Source organism: Pagrus major, chromosome 4, assembly GCF_040436345.1.
Source record: "Pagrus major chromosome 4, Pma_NU_1.0".
In the NCBI taxonomy this organism is placed as follows: domain Eukaryota; kingdom Metazoa; phylum Chordata; class Actinopteri; order Spariformes; family Sparidae; genus Pagrus; species Pagrus major.
In genome coordinates, this window is record NC_133218.1 from 1,889,903 (window position 1) to 1,908,763 (window position 18,861).

The following is an 18,861-nucleotide window of genomic DNA, read 5'->3' on the forward strand; positions in this document are numbered from 1 at the left end:
CTCGCTATTGTTCGTTTGTTGTGTTGAATCAGAGTCCAGATGAGAGTTCCTTGATTGAATAATTGTGAATAGTTTTATTCCAATTCCAAAGTATATAACAATTTCTCCTTAGCGCCATAGCGGTCAAAAACCATATGCCCTTCCGGGTCAAAACACCTGCCAACAATAGTGACGTTGCTTCCTATATACACCTGTGCCCCTAAATGACAGCACAGCGACACCACACCCACACAGTGTGAACTACATTTTACAAAGACACCCATACAACATATTTGGCTCCTATACACCGGCCCCTAATTGTTAATGGCAAATAGACATAACAATTCAAACATAACAAAAAACAAAACAAAAAACAAAACAAAAAACAAAACAGAAAATGAGCCAAATGTTATGACAATCCAATTTACAATTCAGCATAGACACATTTATATTTCATGTACCAAACAGAGTTTTGTCACAGGCCTTTCAATAATGTTGGTCTTTGTCTGCAACCTCACAGAACGCACAAGTCCTTGTTTGTCTGGAAAAACCTCCAGAACCTTGCCAAGTGGCCAGGAACCACGTGGAGCTGAAGAATCCATTATAACCACAATATCTCCAGCTGTCAAACTTCTTTTCTTCTTGTTCCACTTTTGCCTCTCTTGGAGCAAGGGCAGGTACTCCTGTATCCATCTCTTCCAGAAAAGATCTGAGAGGTACTGTACTTGTCTCCAGCGCCTTTTCACATACAGGTCATGAGGTTCGAACACTCCAGGTGGCAATGCTGGTTTACCCTTTAAGAGAAGTATGTGGTTCGGCGTGAGAGGTTCCAGGTCGTTGACATCGTCTGAAAGCTTGGTGATTGGACGATCATTCAAAATGGCCTCCACTTCACAGAACACTGTATGAAGTCCATCATCATCCAGCTTCTGCTGATGTAGAACAGAACTGAGAACTCTTCTTACCAGGCGGATCATCCTTTCCCATACACCACCATGGTGTGAGCCTGCTGGTGGATTGAAACTCCAATGGATTCCAACCTGTGAGAGAACTCCTCGAATCCTGTCCTGATTCAAAGCAGTTAGAGCCTGCTTCAGTTCTCTGTCTGCCCCAACGAAGTTAGTGCCATTGTCTGACGTGAGGTGTGCCACCTGTCCTCTTCTGCTGATAAAACGCCGCAGAGCATTGATACATGCATCTGTGTCCAGTGAATTAGCCACTTCAAGGTGTACGGCCCTGCTTGCCATGCAAGTGAATATCACTCCGTACCGCTTGCAGGTTGACCTTCCTCTCCTAACTTCAACTGGTCCAAAGTAATCTACTCCTGTGTTGGTAAAAGGTGGTAGATCAGGAAGGATTCTCATCTTCGGCAGATCCGCCATTTTTTGTTCCACGGCTCTTCCATTGTAACGTCTACAAAAGATGCATTCCCCAATGATCTTCCTGACAGCTGAGTTGGCCTTTGTGATCCAAAACTTCTTCCTAACCTTTGACAATGTGTGAGTCCGTCCACTATGGCCCAGACTCTGATGTACATGCCTAAGAATGAGCATAGAGACGTGTTGATCTTTGGAGAGAATGAGTGGATGCTTAGCTTCCTCCGGCATGGCTCCTCTACTCAATCTTCCTCCGACTCTCAAGTGTCCATTCTCCAAAACTGGATCCAGTCTGTATATGGGACTCCTTCGGCTCACTGCCCTTCTCCCAGATGATAAAGCAGAAATCTCCTCACCAAATCTCTTCTGCTGACAGTAACGAATTATGGCCATTTCTGCTGTCAATAATTCATCCAGCATCAGAGTGCCACTTCTGGATTTCGTTGTGACCCGCTGTCCTTTAGCCCGCCTTGAACTGTTCTGACTGCTTTGCTCCTGACAATTAACCACAGAAGCCTCCAACTGCTTCTTCGAGCGACTCTGCGCCAACAACATGGCCTTCACTCTGAGGACCCAGGCAACTGCTCTCTTGAGCCTCCTCCAATCAGAAAAGTACGTAATGAGCTGGTCAGTAGGACTAGAGATGTCACCCACACTGATGGTATTCACTGCTACCTCTTTCCTGACCTCTTGGTCATCAGAGTCCATTGAGACGTCCATCACAGTTTTAGGCCAGTCTTCCTCCTGCTTCCAAAGAAATGCAGGACTTTTGAGCCACCTGCTGTTGTTCAGAAAGTCAGTGACCTTCATTCCCCTCGATGCATCATCCGCTGGATTGTCCTTGGAACTGACATGCCTCCATTGTGAGGGTTCAGATGTTTCCCTGATGGTCGAGATTCTGTTGGCCACGAACGTATGAAAGCGTCTGTCCTCGTTGTTAAGATATTTCAACACTGAAGTACTGTCTGTCCAAAAGACTGAATCTTCCACCTGGATGTCCAACTCTGCCTTCAGCAACGAGTCCACTCTGGCAGCAAGAACAGCTGCTGTCAACTCCAGTCGAGGAATAGTTACAGCCTTCAGTGGTGTTACTCTGGCTTTCCCAAGCATAAAAGCCACATGGATGTAATTTTCATGGTTTAACATCCGGATGTATGAGACAGTTCCATACCCACTTTCACTGGCATCTGCAAAATGATGTAGTTGGGCACATTTGATCTCTCCGAACTCCACTGGCTTTACGCACCTTTCCACATTGAATGCAGCCAACTGATCCAAGTCTTCCAACCACCTTTTCCATTGGGGTACGATATCCCTCGGTAGCTCATCATCCCATCCACAGCCTCTTCTACAGAGTTCTTGCTGCATAATCTTGGCTGACAAGGTGACTGGTCCCAGAAAACCCAACGGGTCATACACTGAGCTGACAATGGACAGCATGCCACGTCTGGTTAGAGCCTGTTGTTTCACCTCCATCTTGAACCTGAAAGAGTCGGTCTCAACACACCATTGTAAACCCAGAGCTCTTTCCACTGGAAGCTTATCCCGGTCCAGATCCAACTCTGTTAGGTCCTTGGCTCTTTGATCCTCTTTGATGGCTTGTAATACCACGCGACTATTGCTGATCCATTTTTCCAAAATGAAACCACCCCTTTTACATAGAGCACAAAGATCTTTTATCATTTGAATGGCCTCTTTTTCAGTGGCTGAACTCTTCAAACAGTCATCCACATAAAAATTCTGCTTGACAGACTGAATCACCTCATTCAAAAACTCAGACTGGTTGTCATCAGCAGTTTTCCTCAGTGCATAGCTTGCGCAACTAGGAGACGATACAGCGCCAAACAGGTGTACTGTCATCCGATGTTCCATGAGGTCCTGAGTGATGTCCCCATTTGGCCACCAAAGAAAGCGAAGGAAATCTCTGTCTTCCTCAGCGACTTTGACTTGATGAAACATAGCCTGAATATCGCCCATAAATGACACTGGTTCCCTCCTGAAACGAAGAAGAACTCCCAGCAAAGAGCTGGTAAGGTTAGGACCCTGCAGCAGTTCGCTATTCAAGGATGCACCTTGAAATGTGACTCCACAGTCAAACACCACACGGAGGGATCCTTTCCGTGGATGGTGGACACCATGGTGAGGGATGTACCACACCTTCCCCTTTTCACGATGCAGCTGTTGCTGAGGCACTTGCTCTGCATAGTTCTTACTAATGAGTGTGTTCATGTACCCAGCATACTCCTGGTGAAAGTGTAAATTCTTCAGGAATCTTTTCTTCAAACCCTGGATCCTTTGCTTAGCCACTGCAAAATTATTAGGCAAACAGATCTCCTTGTTCTTATACGGCAATCTCAAACAATATCTTCCCTCCTGAAGTACTGCTGAGTGCTCCATAATTTCCAGGAACTTGAGGTCTTCTCTGGACATTTCTTTCTCCTTTGCAGTCTTCTCATTAAACTCGTGGTTGTACTGCTTAATCAGCATTTCTTCGAGTTTACCAATAGAGATCCTGTTCACCACAGCCAAGGGCAGATCCGCTTCTGAAGCACCACTGTTTCCACTCAGTGGACCATTAACAACCCATCCCAGTACTGTCTTGACAGCATACGGGCCACTCCCGCAACTGTTAATGACCTCCCACGGTTCTAATATTTTAGGAGCGTTGGTTCCTATCAACATGTCAACATTTGCATTTATATTCGGGATGTTCACCTTTGACAAATATGGCCAGTTTGCCAGTTCTTCAGGTGTCACCATATCATCAACAGTGACCGGCATTTTCATCTGGGTGAGAACTTCAGGAAGAACGTGAAAGTTATTGCTGTCCAGATCAGATACCTCCAAACCAGTGAGAGAGTAAGCTGGAACAACTCTTTTTTGCCCCATTGTGCCCAACACAAAGTTGATTTTTTTTCCTGTGACATTCAACTTCTGCATTAGGTGCTCTGAACAGAATGTGGCTGAACTTCCTGGGTCCAAAAACGCATAAGTTTGAATGATGTGATTTCCTTTTGCGCTTTTAACCTTTACAGGAAGGATGGATAGCACACAGCGGTCCTTACCGGCCCCTGTATGTCCACATGTTTTGAGTGAAGTTGACTGTTTAGATGTTTCCAATGGTTCCAGGGCTGGTTGCCTTTTGATATGAAGCACAGTGGGATGAGTTTGACCACAAACCTTGCATGTCAGGCGCCTCTCACACTCACGGCTCATGTGTCCCACACATAAACATGCAAAACAAATCCCCTTTCCTCTCAGAAACTGAAGTTTTTCCTTATGCTTCTTTTCCATGAACTGCTTGCACTCCTCTAACGAGTGGCTACGAGCACAGCAAAGGCATCCAGCCTTTTCAGCCTTCCTTGGATCTGACATTGACTCTTTGCATTCCTCGGGCACTTCCATAGATGTTACTGTGGTGGCCATGACATTTCCTTTTATGTTATTTTTGGGTTGTGGCTTAAACCCAGCACCAGTCCTTATCCCAGCAACACCAAATGGCTCCTGTATTTCACCAAACAGAGGATCAGACAGAATACTGACACGACGCTCAATAAACACGACCAGATCAACAAAGCGAGCTGGTTGACTAGTTGTCTCCATTTTATCATGAGCTATTGTTCTCCATTGCTCCCTCATTTTGAATGGCAACCTGGATAAAATGGCTCTCATGTTTACGGCCATGTCCAGTTCCTGCATATACTGGAACTCCTCCATTACGTTGCAGCATCCCCTCAGAAACAAGGCATAGGATTGGAGTGCTTTCACGTCCTCAGATTTTATTGTCTGCCAGGCCAGAGCTTTTCCCATATAAGCCCTTGCAATTGTGTACTGATTTCCAAAATGTTTCTGGAGAAGATTCTTTGCCACTGCATAGCCCCGCTCAGGAGCCATATGCTGGCAGCTACGCACCAGTTCACGGGGCTGTCCTCTAGTAAATTGTTCCAAATAGTACAAACAATCTGCCATTCCTGCCTTTTCCTCCACTCCTTGCTCAAATGCTCTGATGAATGTCCTGTATTGTAGAGGGTCCCCTTCAAATGTGGGAATATCTCGTGGTGGAAGTGTCATCAGATGTTGTTGCTGCACCAGAGATGCTGTGATTTCATTTTGCCTGTGCATGATGGTAAGTACTTGTTGATGGTTTGCAGGTTGAGCAGTTGTTGAGTGATGTTGAACATGTTGTGTCAAATCATTTTGCTGTGTTGGTTTCCACACTTCAGGCTGGTACTCCTTTGCTCTAGGATTTAACACACTGACAGACTCCTTTTTCCTTTTTTCCTTTTCCAAATAGGAATTCATGCCGTTATTGGTTCCTTGAGATGAACTTTTCCCATCCGACGCCTGTAATACTGCCAGCCTAGCAGTAGATGCGGCTATTTCGGTTTCCAAGTCAAGCTGCTCTTTTTTCCTCCTCAGCTGCTGTTCCTGTTCCTCCAAAGCATGTCTTTCCTTTAAAGCTGCAGCACGAGCAACAAGTGCAGCCTTTTCTGCCTCTGCCTTTATGGCTGCAGAAGATGTGGTACTTGACCTGCAACTGTTATGGCTCTTGTGACTTGAGCGTTTGCTTACATTGGACACACTGTCATTAGGATTAATATCATCCATAACATTACCTTTTTCATTTGCATTATTTTCATCACATGAAATCCACTTTTTTGTATCAGCAATACAATCATTGATGGACAACATTTTTGCCTTGAACCATATATCATGCTTTTCTTTTTCATCACATGGCAATAAACCCAACAGACAGGTATGCATGTATTTTATCTCATCACAAACTTCAAACAATTCCCCAAGAGCTTTAATTACCTGTGGTTTATCATGCTGCCACATTAAACCTTGTAGTGATTTTCTTATATTGGCTGCTTTGTTAAACTTGGCTTTTCTGCCAGCTTGCAACCTGTCCAGCTCATTCGCAAGCGCCTTTGCAGTGAGCTTAACCACGCGTCTTGGAGTTTGCGCCTCATCACCGCCAGATGCACCGCTGAGCTTTTTAACAGTTTGCTCATTAGTTCCGGTCAAATTAATGTCAGACACCGCGTCATGAGTCTCCATTGTAATAGTCACTTAAGTCACTTAATCCACAGATCGGGCAGAAAACGAACCGACGAAACGCCTATTGCTCCCACCCTTCGGCAACCAATGCATTGGATTTATGTGTGCACACAATTTAAATGGCCATATAGTGTAGCGCTACACATACCTCCGTGCCTTGGGTGCTTTGCAGAGATCTGGCGGTCCGATGATCAGCTGATCCCACAACCCGGCGGTCCTATGGCCCGATGCTCCACAGCCAGCACATTAGCACCGCAGCTCCTGCGTCCTCCTCCAGATGCAGACGTTTTCCTCACCGTGTCACCGCTACTGTCCTCTCCAATCACTCCGATCCAAACCAAAACGTGCCGAAGTGTCCAAAAACAAAGCTCCAACTGATGCGGGAACCCGGCGGTCCTATGGCCCGATGCTCCACAGCCAGCACATTAGCACATTAGCACCGCAGCTCCTGCGTCCTCCTCCAGATGCAGACGCTTTCCTCACCGTGTCACCGCTACTGTCCTCTCCAATCACTCCGATCCGAACCAAAACGTGCCGAAGTGTCCAAAAAACAAAGCTCCAACTGATGCAAGGTTTTTGACTAATGTTGAAGGAGCTCAGTCCATTACTAAGCTACTGAGGCATTTATCGCGGAGTAACTTGGTTGACGCGCCACTCGCTATTGTTCGTTTGTTGTGTTGAATCAGAGTCCAGATGAGAGTTCCTTGATTGAATAATTGTGAATAGTTTTATTCCAATTCCAAAGTATATAACAATTTCTCCTTAGCGCCATAGCGGTCAAAAACCATATGCCCTTCCGGGTCAAAACACCTGCCAACAATAGTGACGTTGCTTCCTATATACACCTGTGCCCCTAAATGACAGCACAGCGACACCACACCCACACAGTGTGAACTACATTTTACAAAGACACCCATACAACATATTTGGCTCCTATATAAGGTGTGTCCTGTAATTAGCATCACAAGTGTCTTCAAACTTGTAATCAGTCAGTCTGCCTATTTAAAGGGGGGGAAAGTAGTCACTGTGCTGTTTGGTATCATGGTGTGTACCACACTGAACATGGACCACAGAAAGCTAAGGAGAGAGTTGTCTCAGGAGATTAGAAAGAAAATTATAGACAAGCATGTTAAAGGCAAAGGCTATAAGACCATCTCCAAGCAGCTACACGTTCCTGTGACTACAGTTGCACATATTATTCAGAAGTTTAAGGTCCACGGGACTGTAGCCAACCTCCCTGAACGTGGCCACAAGAAGAAAATTTATGACAAATTGAAGAGACGGATAATACGAATGGTAACCAAAGAGTCCAAAACAACTTCCAGAGATTAGAGGTGAACTCCAAGGTTAAAGTACATCAGTGTCAGGTCCCACCATCCGTCGCTGTTTGAGCCAAAGTGGACTTAATGGAAGACGACTGAGGAAGACTCCACTGTTGAAAGCAAATCATAAAAAAGCGAGACTGGAATTTGCCAAAATGCATATTGATAAGCCACAAAGCTTCTGGGAGAATGTCCTTTGGACAGATGAGACAAAACTGGAGCTTTTTGGCAAGTCACATCAGCTCTATGTTCACAGACGCAAAAATGAAGCATACAAAGAAAAGAACACTGTACCTAGTGTGAAACATAGAGGAGGCTTAGTTATGTTCTGGGGCTGCTTTGCTGCATCTGGCACAGGGTGTCTTGAATCTGTGCAGGGTACGATGAAATCTCAAGAGTATCAAGGCATTTTGGAGCAAAATGTGCTACCCAGTGTCAGAAAGCTTGGTCTCAGTCGCAGGTCATGGGTCCTCCAACAGGATAATGAATAAAACACAGATAAAAACACCCAAGAATGGCTAAGAACAAAACATTGGACTATTCTGAAGTGGCCTTCTATGAGCCCTGATCTAAATCCTGTTGAACATCTGTGAAAGGAGCTGAAACATGCAGTCTGGAGAAGGCATCCTTCAAACCTGAGACAGCTGGAGCAGTTTGCTCATGAGGAGTGGGCCAAAATACCTGTCGACAGGTGCAGAAGTCTCATTGAGAGTTACAGAAATCGCTTGATTGCAGTGATTGCCACAAAAGGTTGTGCAACAAAATATTAAGTTATGGGTACCATCATTTTTGTCCAGGCCAGTTCATTAGTTTGTTTTTTAAAATGATTCTGTTGAACCGCAATTCAAAAGCAATGTCTGATTTTCATTAGTTAATTTTCAGTAAATTTTTATTTATTAGTACTTTTGTCAGTTTCAAGTTATTTCAGTGAACATTGTGGGTTTTTCTTTCTTTAATGGAAGGGTACCAACAATTTTGTCCATGTGTGTATATATACTTACTGTACACCATTACACACTACCGAGTTGATAACCAAATGGCTATCTTACCTTTGTATGTGTTTTAGACCATCCTGGTGTTGAACTCTGAAAAGTCCATAGCAGAGAGAGACAACTACATCATGGAGGTGAACACAGTCATAAAATGGTTGATGAATGTTCATGGCCCACAGGGGATGATTGTTAATCATTTTGGTAAACCACCTGTCCTCTCCTCTAGCTAGGGTGACCAGATGCAAATGGGTAAAAAACTGAAATGGGGAAAAAGACCAGAAAAATATGCACATAGAAGTTGTTACACATGGAACGTTATAAAAGGGTGAATCTAAACCAGAATCATCTCTTCCTCAACTCACCAAGTATTTTTGTTTCCTAAACCTCATCAAACTGTGTCAAAAAACAGCAAAAAAATGGAATTAACAAAGTGAAGTTAGAGTAAAAATAACAAATTAATTGTATGAACACGTTCCACTAGGTATACAAACCCACCTCTCTTGGGTGAAAGTCCCATAATTAACCCATTCAGCCATAACGGCCTCCACAAACATTTACATCAGTTGCATTGTTTGATCCTATAACAAAAAGACTTGCTGTTTTCATGGCCTCCTGTCTAGCTTTTCCTAGCTGGTAGCTAGCACCCTCTAGCTAACAAAACTATCAGTAGGTCATTTGTGTCCAACAGACAGGTCATGTGGGTTGAAATAAAAATTGCAACCTTGTTGAAATTGTGAAGATCATGTGCTTCACAAATGAACTGATTTCAGTCTTTCACTGTCCAACCGTCAGATCATCAACCTGTGCTTCATCCTCTATTACCTGTTTGAAATGTGTGTGAAGATCTTTGCCTTTGGCTGGAGAGGGTACCTGTCCTACAGAAACAACATCTTCGATGGCTTTCTCACCATCCTGCTATTGGTAACACAGCCCTGACGACACTCCCATTAGCTTCATGTTAATGAAACCTGAAAACACTATACTGCAAAACCTACTTCAGTTAGGCACATAGAAGGAGCAGCAAAAGCTGTCTTGATAGTTTCTTATACTATTTGATTTTCTATAGTGTGCCCCATAGCATTTGTCTGTTTTGATCTGTTGTTTCATTTAACATTTGAACTATTCCTTTAAAGAACATTTCTTAACCATGCTGTTTTCATATTGTCATCAATCAATTACATTAATTGAACACTGTGTAGCTTTTAGTAGCTAAAGCGTACAGTGTTTGCCTGAGGAGTTGGTAGCATCAAGAACAGAGCAAAAAGACAAATAAATGAAGTAAATATTCACCTTTCACCAGGTGGCCACAAACACAACACCATAATAATGATAATGCTGCTCTGTGTGTGGATGTGTGAAATACAAGTGTTTGCTAACACATTCCCACATCAACTTTAGAGGTGATGATAAATTATGTTATTCCACAACTTGTTTCCACTGCACCCACATGGCCAAAACAATAAGTTACAGATTTAAAGAAGTAAAATCTCTCATGAACATTTGGATCTGTTTATATATTTACTACTTTTAATATTCATCACTGGTCTCATGTGTGAAATGTGATCTTTGTCCATCAGGTTCTACAGATCACTATTTATGTCACCTTCAGGCTTCCTTATTCTCACTGGTGGGTTTGTATTTTCTTACATTCATTTCAAATATAATCAACTAGTGCCTTTCATGTAATCATGTTTTAATATTGGAAATGCTGCAGCAATGGTTGACATTTGAGCCCAAAAAAAATATAAAAATTAACTCCAGTTCTACATTGCAAATATTCTATTTAACAAGGTCTGATCGAGTAATCATGTACCCAAGACAGACAGAATAGAAAATCCAGAGCTCATATGCAAAGGTAAATCCACATGTGAGAGAAATCTAAAACATGTTAGTAGCATGGAACATAGCAGTAGAGTCACTTAAGCTAAATATATTTAATTCAGCCAGAGTGACAGACTCCAGACACTGCAGAGGAAAACCTTCCTTACCAACTCTAGGTGAGCATTAGAAACAGAAATGATTACACATGTTTGGATCACCTATATTCCAGATTTATAAAGATGCATTTAGGTAAAATACAAAGACACAATATTAACTTCTGTTAGCTATTTAACCAAACCTACTGACACTGATAAAGACATGTCCAATTCTGTAAACCTCACCTTTTAACTGTGCTGTGTAAAAAACGCTCAAAATCCTTTATAACTTCACACCTGATGTTGAAGCAGGGGACAAGAGTCTTTGAGAATTGTAAAATGTGTCTGTAAGATTACCTTCAGTGTGTTTGTGTGTCTGTGTCTGTGTCTGTGTCTGTGTGTGTGTGTGTGTGTGTGTGTGTGTGTGTGTGTGTGTGTGTGTGTGTGTGTGTGTGTGTCTGTGTCTGTCACAACAGGGATCCATCCTCTCATGGTGTAATGTCTCTGTGGGAGATGGTTCGTTTGGTCAACATGCTGATTGTCTTCCGCTTTCTGCGCATCATCCCAGATATTAAGGTACACACAGGCGGCTGGAGGATGCTACTCTGCTGATTTGCCTTCAACCCTCCAATCAAGACACAGATAACTTATGTCAGAAATAGAATTACACAGAGAACACACAGACATCACACACATACTGTTGAAATCACCACAACTTCCTCCTTGACAGTGATGTCCATCAATATTGGCTTTTATTACAGCAGCAGCCTCTAGTTAGGTAATTCAGAAGAAGCATTGTGACCCCAAGGGGGTCCTCAGGATTGTACTGTAGGTGTGCTGCCAAATTACTGTTTGATAATATTTTGAAATTTTTTCAAAAATTTAAGTCTGTCTGAAAATACGTTACGTAACGTAAGTTATCAGCAAAGATACATATGTAAAAAACATTTAATTTAAATAAATTCCTTGTGCAATCATGCGAGCAACCTAACTGAATGCTTAATCACTGTGCGGTACCTATCCATTACAGTGAACTATTTAGCTAACTACATTATTGAAACTTAGACCTACCCTTCACCTCAGAAACCATCGGAGAGTGAGGCAAATGCGCCTTACATTAGCCAAGCTACGTCTGCTGCTGACTTGTTTATACATGGCACTATAGGCCACCTTACATGTTATTGCAGGTCCATTCAATAAGGTACAAAACATAAAACATCAGCCAAGGGGTCCTTGACCTGAAAAACATTGAAGCCTCCGGCTGTAACAGCAGCCAACTGGCTATATTTGGCCGCAGTTGTGGTGCTTGGTAGTTTAAGTGGCAGATTAGATTATTGAGATTATTTACGCATTTTCTTATCGATTAGATATTAAACACTTTGGGATTCCAAAGTTCACTGACTCTGTGGCAGCATTACATGTCCCGTTTATGTCACCAAAGACAAAAAAACGCAAATCATGTTCATCCCAAACTGAAATAGGAAGGAGAAGAAGAATAGAAGTGTTCTAATCCATGTACACTTGACACAATTTACACTATCAATACATTTTGACAATACTAAGGCTCAGAATACCCTGGCACTCTCCTCTCTTTTCAAATACAGATATTTGCTGTATGCAAGGGCGGAACTAGACTTTTATACACGGGATGGCCGAGGCTTTATCAGGGGGTCCATATACTAATAAAGGAGACTAAAGAAAGAAGAACTATTGTGTTACTCTAACCTGGCACCTAAGGAACATGCCTTCTTGACAATTTTCATAACCCAGATGCATCTCTCTCTCTCTCTCTCTTTCAGTCCCTGAAAACAAATTCAACACCGAATAGTCTTCGATTCAAAATAAAAGAAAATCCTCATGCGTTCTTTAATTGTCTTTAGCAAAAAAAAAAAATATATACTGTTTAGTGCTGGCCAGCAAAATTAAAAGTTATATAAAGCTCTATATGTGAAGTGTAATGTGATGTTTTGCCTGAGAATATCAGACGGGGTCAATGAGATGGCGGGCGGCAGTAGCCACAGGAAAAGGCACAGTCTTTGCTCCAATGTCCATCCACTAGCAAGGAAACATCAGATTTATAAATGAAAATGAGCCAGGCTAGTACAGAGCACTGACGAACAGGACCCACATGTGAACTCCATAGCAGCAATGACCATCTAAGCCCGCGATCCCTACTAGGAGCACCATAAACTTGGCGATCGTAACGCTGCCGTAATATGACACCGTCCTAAACTTAAAAGGCATTGCACAAAACAAGACTAACATAAAATATCAGCTGACTGAAACTACAGCTGGGTTACATAATAAATGTGTCAAATTGTGTGTTTGTGTCTCAAATTCCATCAAATCCCAAAACGATTGCAATCAAACCCAACTAATATTGTTTCCTTACCTTTTCGTGGTCATTTTGAGTCACTGCATGCATTGCTATGAGCTCCCTTTGTTTACATCGACGCCATGTTGTCACATGACCGACAATGTAAACAGAGAGAGGACCCTGCTCAATTACTCATCAGGAAACCAATTATTTCACAATGATGTATTTACTGAAAGTAGGTCCTCTCGATCCATTCCAGTGATTTGAAAGGAGTTTATTCTGCCTCACGCGTTTGCCTTTCCCTAATCGCGCTTCTTTCAATGAGGTGTGCAGTGACCTGTCAATCAACTGGGGTGGCACCTGAGGTGTCCAATCAGGTTCCAGAGGTGGCCAGTGCTACCCCAGCCACCCCTCTAGCTCTGCCCCTTGCTGTATGTTAAAACTCAGTTGACATACAGACAAAAAATAAATTAGTAAATAAAATACATCTTTTTTTAAGAACATGTATAGTAGTAGTGGACTCATATACCAGTTGATGTATTTTTCTGAGTAGCTGAATTTATCATGAAAATAGCCAGCCAAGACATGTAGTGACTATGCCAAAAGTCTGTAAATAAACTGTGTGAAAAGCTAGCAAATGGACAGGTTCGAAGGGTTATGGCAATATTATGTGAGAATCTAAGAATGAGTTTTTTTCCTATTTGTTGCCCAAAGTTTTTGCAATTCACTCACACAGTACTGCCTGTCTGGCTGTGGCTCAGGAGGTCCAGTGGTCGTCCACCAATTGGAGGGTCTGTGGTTTGATCCCCGCAGTTTGTGCATTATGATTACATTGCTTATGATCAAAAACTTCACAGGTGACTATTTTTGCTAAATCAGCCAAAGATCATGCAAGTGAAACAACAAAAGACACTTAACTTAGCAAGCCAGCTAAAGTTACTTACTTTTCAACAGCAACAAGTCCAGCCCTCTTTACTTTGTGAAACTGTTGCCAACGACAAAAAGACAGTCTGAGATTTACTCTTGTCTCTTGCCTCTTGCTCCGTCACTTCCTCTCTTTCACACCCCGGCTTCCCCCATCAAAGCCTCTTCGGACTCTTCACCTCTGTCTTGATGTCTGTAGAGGCTGCTGAGCCTTGTTCAATTGCCGCTTGCCCAGCTTTGGTTCTGGTGCCCAATCTGGCTCCCCAGCAGCATTCCCTGCTCCAGGTGTGAAAACCTCCTCCACCCGGTGGTCCAAAGCACCTCTGCTAGTGGTGTAAACACCAACAATCCTGTGGTGCTCTGAGCTCCCAGTCCAGTCTAGGCAAAGTAAGCTAGCTACACAGCTAATTGAGCTGACCAGCTAACAGCAGCTACAGTGGTACAACAATGGACTGAGTACACAGCCTTGAGGAGATCCAGTGTTCACATGATGGAGTTGGAGGTGTTATTTCCGACACGGACAGACTGAGGTCTCTCCATCAGAAAGTCCCGGATCCAGAGACATGTGGCGGTGTTCAGGCCAAGTAGGAGGAGTTTCTCCATTAGTCTCTAGGGGATGATGTTACTAAATGCTGAGCTGAAATCAATGTACAGGATTCTGGCGTAGGTGTCTTTCTGGTCCAGATGGGTGATGACTGAGTGCAAAGTGGTGGATATTGCATCCTCTGTGGAGCGGTTGGGATGATAAGCAAACTGGTGTGGGTCATGTGGTGCAGGGAGCTGGCTGTGACGCGTGGTTTGACAAGCCGCTCAAAACACTTCATCACAATTGGTGTCAGTGCGACGGGGCGGTAGTCGTTCAGACAGGACACAACTGATTTCTTTGCTACTGGTATTATAGTGGATGTTTTGAAGCATCTGGGGACGATGGCCTGACTGAGGGAGATGTTGAAGATGTCAGTCAGGACATCTGCCAGCTCACCAGCGCAGGTTCTGAGCACACGTCCTGAGATGTTATCCGGGCCTTCCGTGGGTTGACCCTGGTTAGGGCCCTGCGTGTGTCTGCTGCGTTTATGGTGAGGGCTGGCCCGATAGATGGTAGAGAAGGACCAGCCCACCCTCTGGTTGTCGGGTTTGGTGCTTCAAAGCGTGCAGAGAAGTTGTTGAACCTGTCTGGAAGAGAAGCATCATCGTCGTTGACCCCCTGCCTGGACTTGTAATCCGTCAGCACTTGGATTCCCTGCCACATCCGCCTGGTGTTTCCTGTGTCGCAGAGGTGTCCCTGGACTTTCTCTGCATAGGTGCCTTTCACAGCCTTGATTCCCTTTGAGAGTGCAGACCTGGCTGAGCGGAGAGCAGTCATATCCCCTGCCCTGAAGGCTGCATCTCGGGCTGTCAGCAGCGAGCGCACCTCTGTAGTCATCCAGGGTTTTCGGTTGCAACCTGAAGTGAAGGTCTTAACTACAGTGACATCCTCTGTGCACTTTGCAATGTAACTGGTTACCGCCTCAGCATACTCTTCAATGTCTATCTGATCTCCCTGCGAGGCTGCTGTCTTAAAAACATCCCAGTCGGTGTGCATGAAACAGTCCTGAAGTCTGAGTCTGCCCCCTCAGGCCAGGTCCTGATTTGTTTTTCCACTGGCCTGCTGCGCTTCAGTAGTGGTTTGTAAGCAGGCACCAGCATAACAGATAGATGATCAGAACGGCCGAGGTCAGGGGCGTTGCCTTGTATGTATACAGTTTGTATACACCAGGTCCAGCATGTTCTCTCCTCTGGTTTTGAAGTCCACAACTTGCTTGAACTTGGGGAAAACAGCCTTTAAACTGGTGTGGTTGAAATCCCCTGCCACCACTATAAAGCTGTCTGTGTGTTTAGTCAGGAGCTCACTGATGGCATCATGTAGCCCTCCAAGTGCCTCATTAGCATTAGTCTATCAGGATATTCTGTTAATTGCAGAATATTAAAGCAAAGCAGCTTGAGGACATCAGAGGGAAAACCAGAAAACATCATCTCCATCCAATATGATCTAGTTTCACAAGTTGCCGTAAAGTGTTACACACTTCTTGTGGGTGATTGAACTGCCCATCCAAATTACACAGTGCCAGAAGAACAGGCGCTTGGGGCACAGAGAGGGAATGACAAAGGTCACATTCTCCCTATTACAAGTCAGTGTGCCATCAAAATGATTATGAAGCTGTTATTTTAAGGTAAAGAAGTTTCGTAATGTTGCTTTATCACTACAGTAAGTGCAATAAAAGCAAAGTATGACTGAAACGGGAATATCTAGTAAACACTGTGTCCAACATTTTTGTGTATTGCCTATATTTATTATGCATTGTGTCCTCTGTCACAAAACAGATGTTCATCTACAGACACTTCAGCCTTATCATAAATACATTCCTGTGTGTCCTCTGTCTTTATGTCCCTTTTTACCTTTCATACATTCTATCTCGTTGTCCAGCTCATGGCTTTGGTTGCAAGTACTCTGTTGGACCTGGTGAAAAACCTCAGAGCCTTTGCAGGGATACTGGTGGTGAGTGATTTCAGCATATATCAGTCGACCAGCTGATCTGCACTTTCTTTTTTCTGTAAATATCTGATGTAAAATTGTAACTCTTCTATCACTGGAGGCCCATCACAGACACATTTTAGTATTAATTTGAGCAATGAAAAAATCAAAAATCAAAAGTATTCATAATTCGTTCATGCATTTTTAAATGGCATCTACCTACAAATGTAGGGGTGAAAATCTTGTATCCTTTATTTTGGTCATGATCATGCTCTCAACTGATGACATGCACCTTTATTAATTTAATCATTGTCTCTGGCACTGAAAACCTTTTCCAAACATTGGATATTGTTATTGTTTGGCCTTCCTGCTTAAGCAATCCCAAAACCTCAATGGTGGAGATACAAGGTTTTCATCCCAACAGTGATGTGCAGAGCAGTTTACATGTAAAGAGAGCAAGCTTTTTATGGGGAGTGGTTGATGTCGTCTTTATGCCCTCTGCAGGTGGTGTACTATGTGTATGCTGTGTTTGGGATCTGGCTGTTTGAGGGAGCCATCAAACCTCCTCCAGAGATAAGGTATGAAGTCATCTGCAGTAAGAACGCATGACAGGTACAGTCAAAACAGAACAAGTCTCATTACACAAAGCTTGTTCCCTCTTTTTTGTTGGTAAATACAGCAGAAACACTTCACTATTGAGAGGCAGCCCGAATAATGCTCAAAACTGCCAAAATGTGTATCTCACTTTAAATGAGAGCAGATATCTGCTGCACCTGCCTTGTCATAGCAGACTGACCGCTGCAGCAGAAGAAATTGTCTGAAGTGTAACATCTGATTAAAGCAGCTATGAAATTTGTAACTCTGCTTTAATCAGATTCACACACACATAGACAGACAAGCCAGGTTGAAACCACAAGTGAGAGAGAAATGATGAGACATACATAGTTCAAACAATGAAATAATTTTGTGACTGTTCAGTATAGTTCAGCAAATTAAAAGATGCATTATAGTGTTTATTTATAGTAGCTGTGATTTTCAGTGACTCCCAACAGACCCAGTGCAATATAACTACAAACATCACACAATTTTTCATATCTCATTCATCACTGATCTTTTGTCTTTTCAAACAACACTTCAGGTTCAGCAGTGAAGACACCTTTTGTGCTCCTTTGCTCTCCAGACATGCGTACTGCATGTCTGACATGCGTACTGCATGTCTGACATGCGTACTGCATGTCTGACATGCGTACTGCATGTCTGACATGCGTACTGCATGTCTGACATGTGTACTACCTGTCACAATAGCCCAACAACAATCTTATTCACCACGTTGTGTTAGCAGTAAATGTACTTCAGACCATCTGTGCGCCCATGGGTGTGTTGGTCTTATATGGGACGTGGTACCTTGAGGCAGCAGAATGCGACTGCACCGTAGACCAATAAAAGCCTGCTCTTAAGTAAATGGTGCAGTATTTTTCCTGCTATGTAAAGTGTGCATTGTACAGATAATAAGATGTTGTGACACATTTAAGTAGCAGGACTAAAAGCTGTAGTTATGAACTTGACAGGACACAGGAAACTCTGCAGAGGAAACAGAATGAGACTATTTGCTTCTGAAATAAATATTTTTAGACAGCTCTGAGCAGCTCAGGATTTATCAGGAGGATGGCTGCTTTACTCCAAACAATTTAACTTCATGAATCTGAATTGTGGGTGTGAGCTGTAGATGTGTAGAAATACACAGAACATTAATTACCATAAGATCATTGACCAATCCTGTCAGAAGATTTAAATAGTCAATGAAGTTAAGCTGCTGATTGTGTGCATATTAATAGTTGTACATGTGCGTGTCCCAGTGTGCTTTCCAATACCACCATGGAGAACATCACCTCTAACTTCAGCATGGAGTGTGGCACATATGAACAGCTGGGCTACTGGCCAAATAACTTTGATGACTTTGCTGTGAGTATCAAGAATTGTCAGCTTCATTGTTGTGTTTTGTATGAGCTACTTGTGTTGTTCTTTGCCCCTGTTTGTTTTATTTTATTCCTTATATCCCCTCTTGTTAAAGTAGTTTACTTGTTTGACATTTGATTGTAATAATGATGATGATGATGATGATGATGATGAGTTATCATTGTCAATAATGGCTTCCCAGTACTTTTGTGATGGCTTAGGAACAGTGATTATAACAAAATAAGTCCCAGCAACATTGACATGAAATATTTTTGTATTGCTGGAGACTGCTGAGACACAGTCAAGATAAAAGCACTGAAGAGTCAAAAACATAATGTCTTGCACTTCCTCCCTCTCAGGCAGCCATTATTTTGCTGTATGATGTCATGGTAGTCAACAACTGGCAGGCCTTCATGGATGCATACAGCAGATACACCACGGAGTAAGACTAAATACATTTTACATACAGAGCAGCTAATGCTGAAGATAATGGTGATGACGATGGT

General features: G+C 43.0%; 1 protein-coding gene across 1 annotated transcript in view; it reads left to right on the forward strand.

Moving 5' to 3' along the window:
* The window catches only part of tpcn2 (two pore segment channel 2), a 58,499-nt gene that overhangs the window by 26,897 nt on the left and 12,741 nt on the right, over positions 1-18,861 (forward strand). The window contains exons 15-22 of the mRNA XM_073464165.1: positions 8,805-8,864; positions 9,523-9,651; positions 10,308-10,357; positions 11,123-11,222; positions 16,352-16,423; positions 16,904-16,977; positions 18,256-18,361; positions 18,715-18,797. Coding sequence (XP_073320266.1) covers positions 8,805-8,864; positions 9,523-9,651; positions 10,308-10,357; positions 11,123-11,222; positions 16,352-16,423; positions 16,904-16,977; positions 18,256-18,361; positions 18,715-18,797 — 674 coding nt within the window. The remainder of the gene's footprint in view (positions 1-8,804; positions 8,865-9,522; positions 9,652-10,307; positions 10,358-11,122; positions 11,223-16,351; positions 16,424-16,903; positions 16,978-18,255; positions 18,362-18,714; positions 18,798-18,861) is intronic.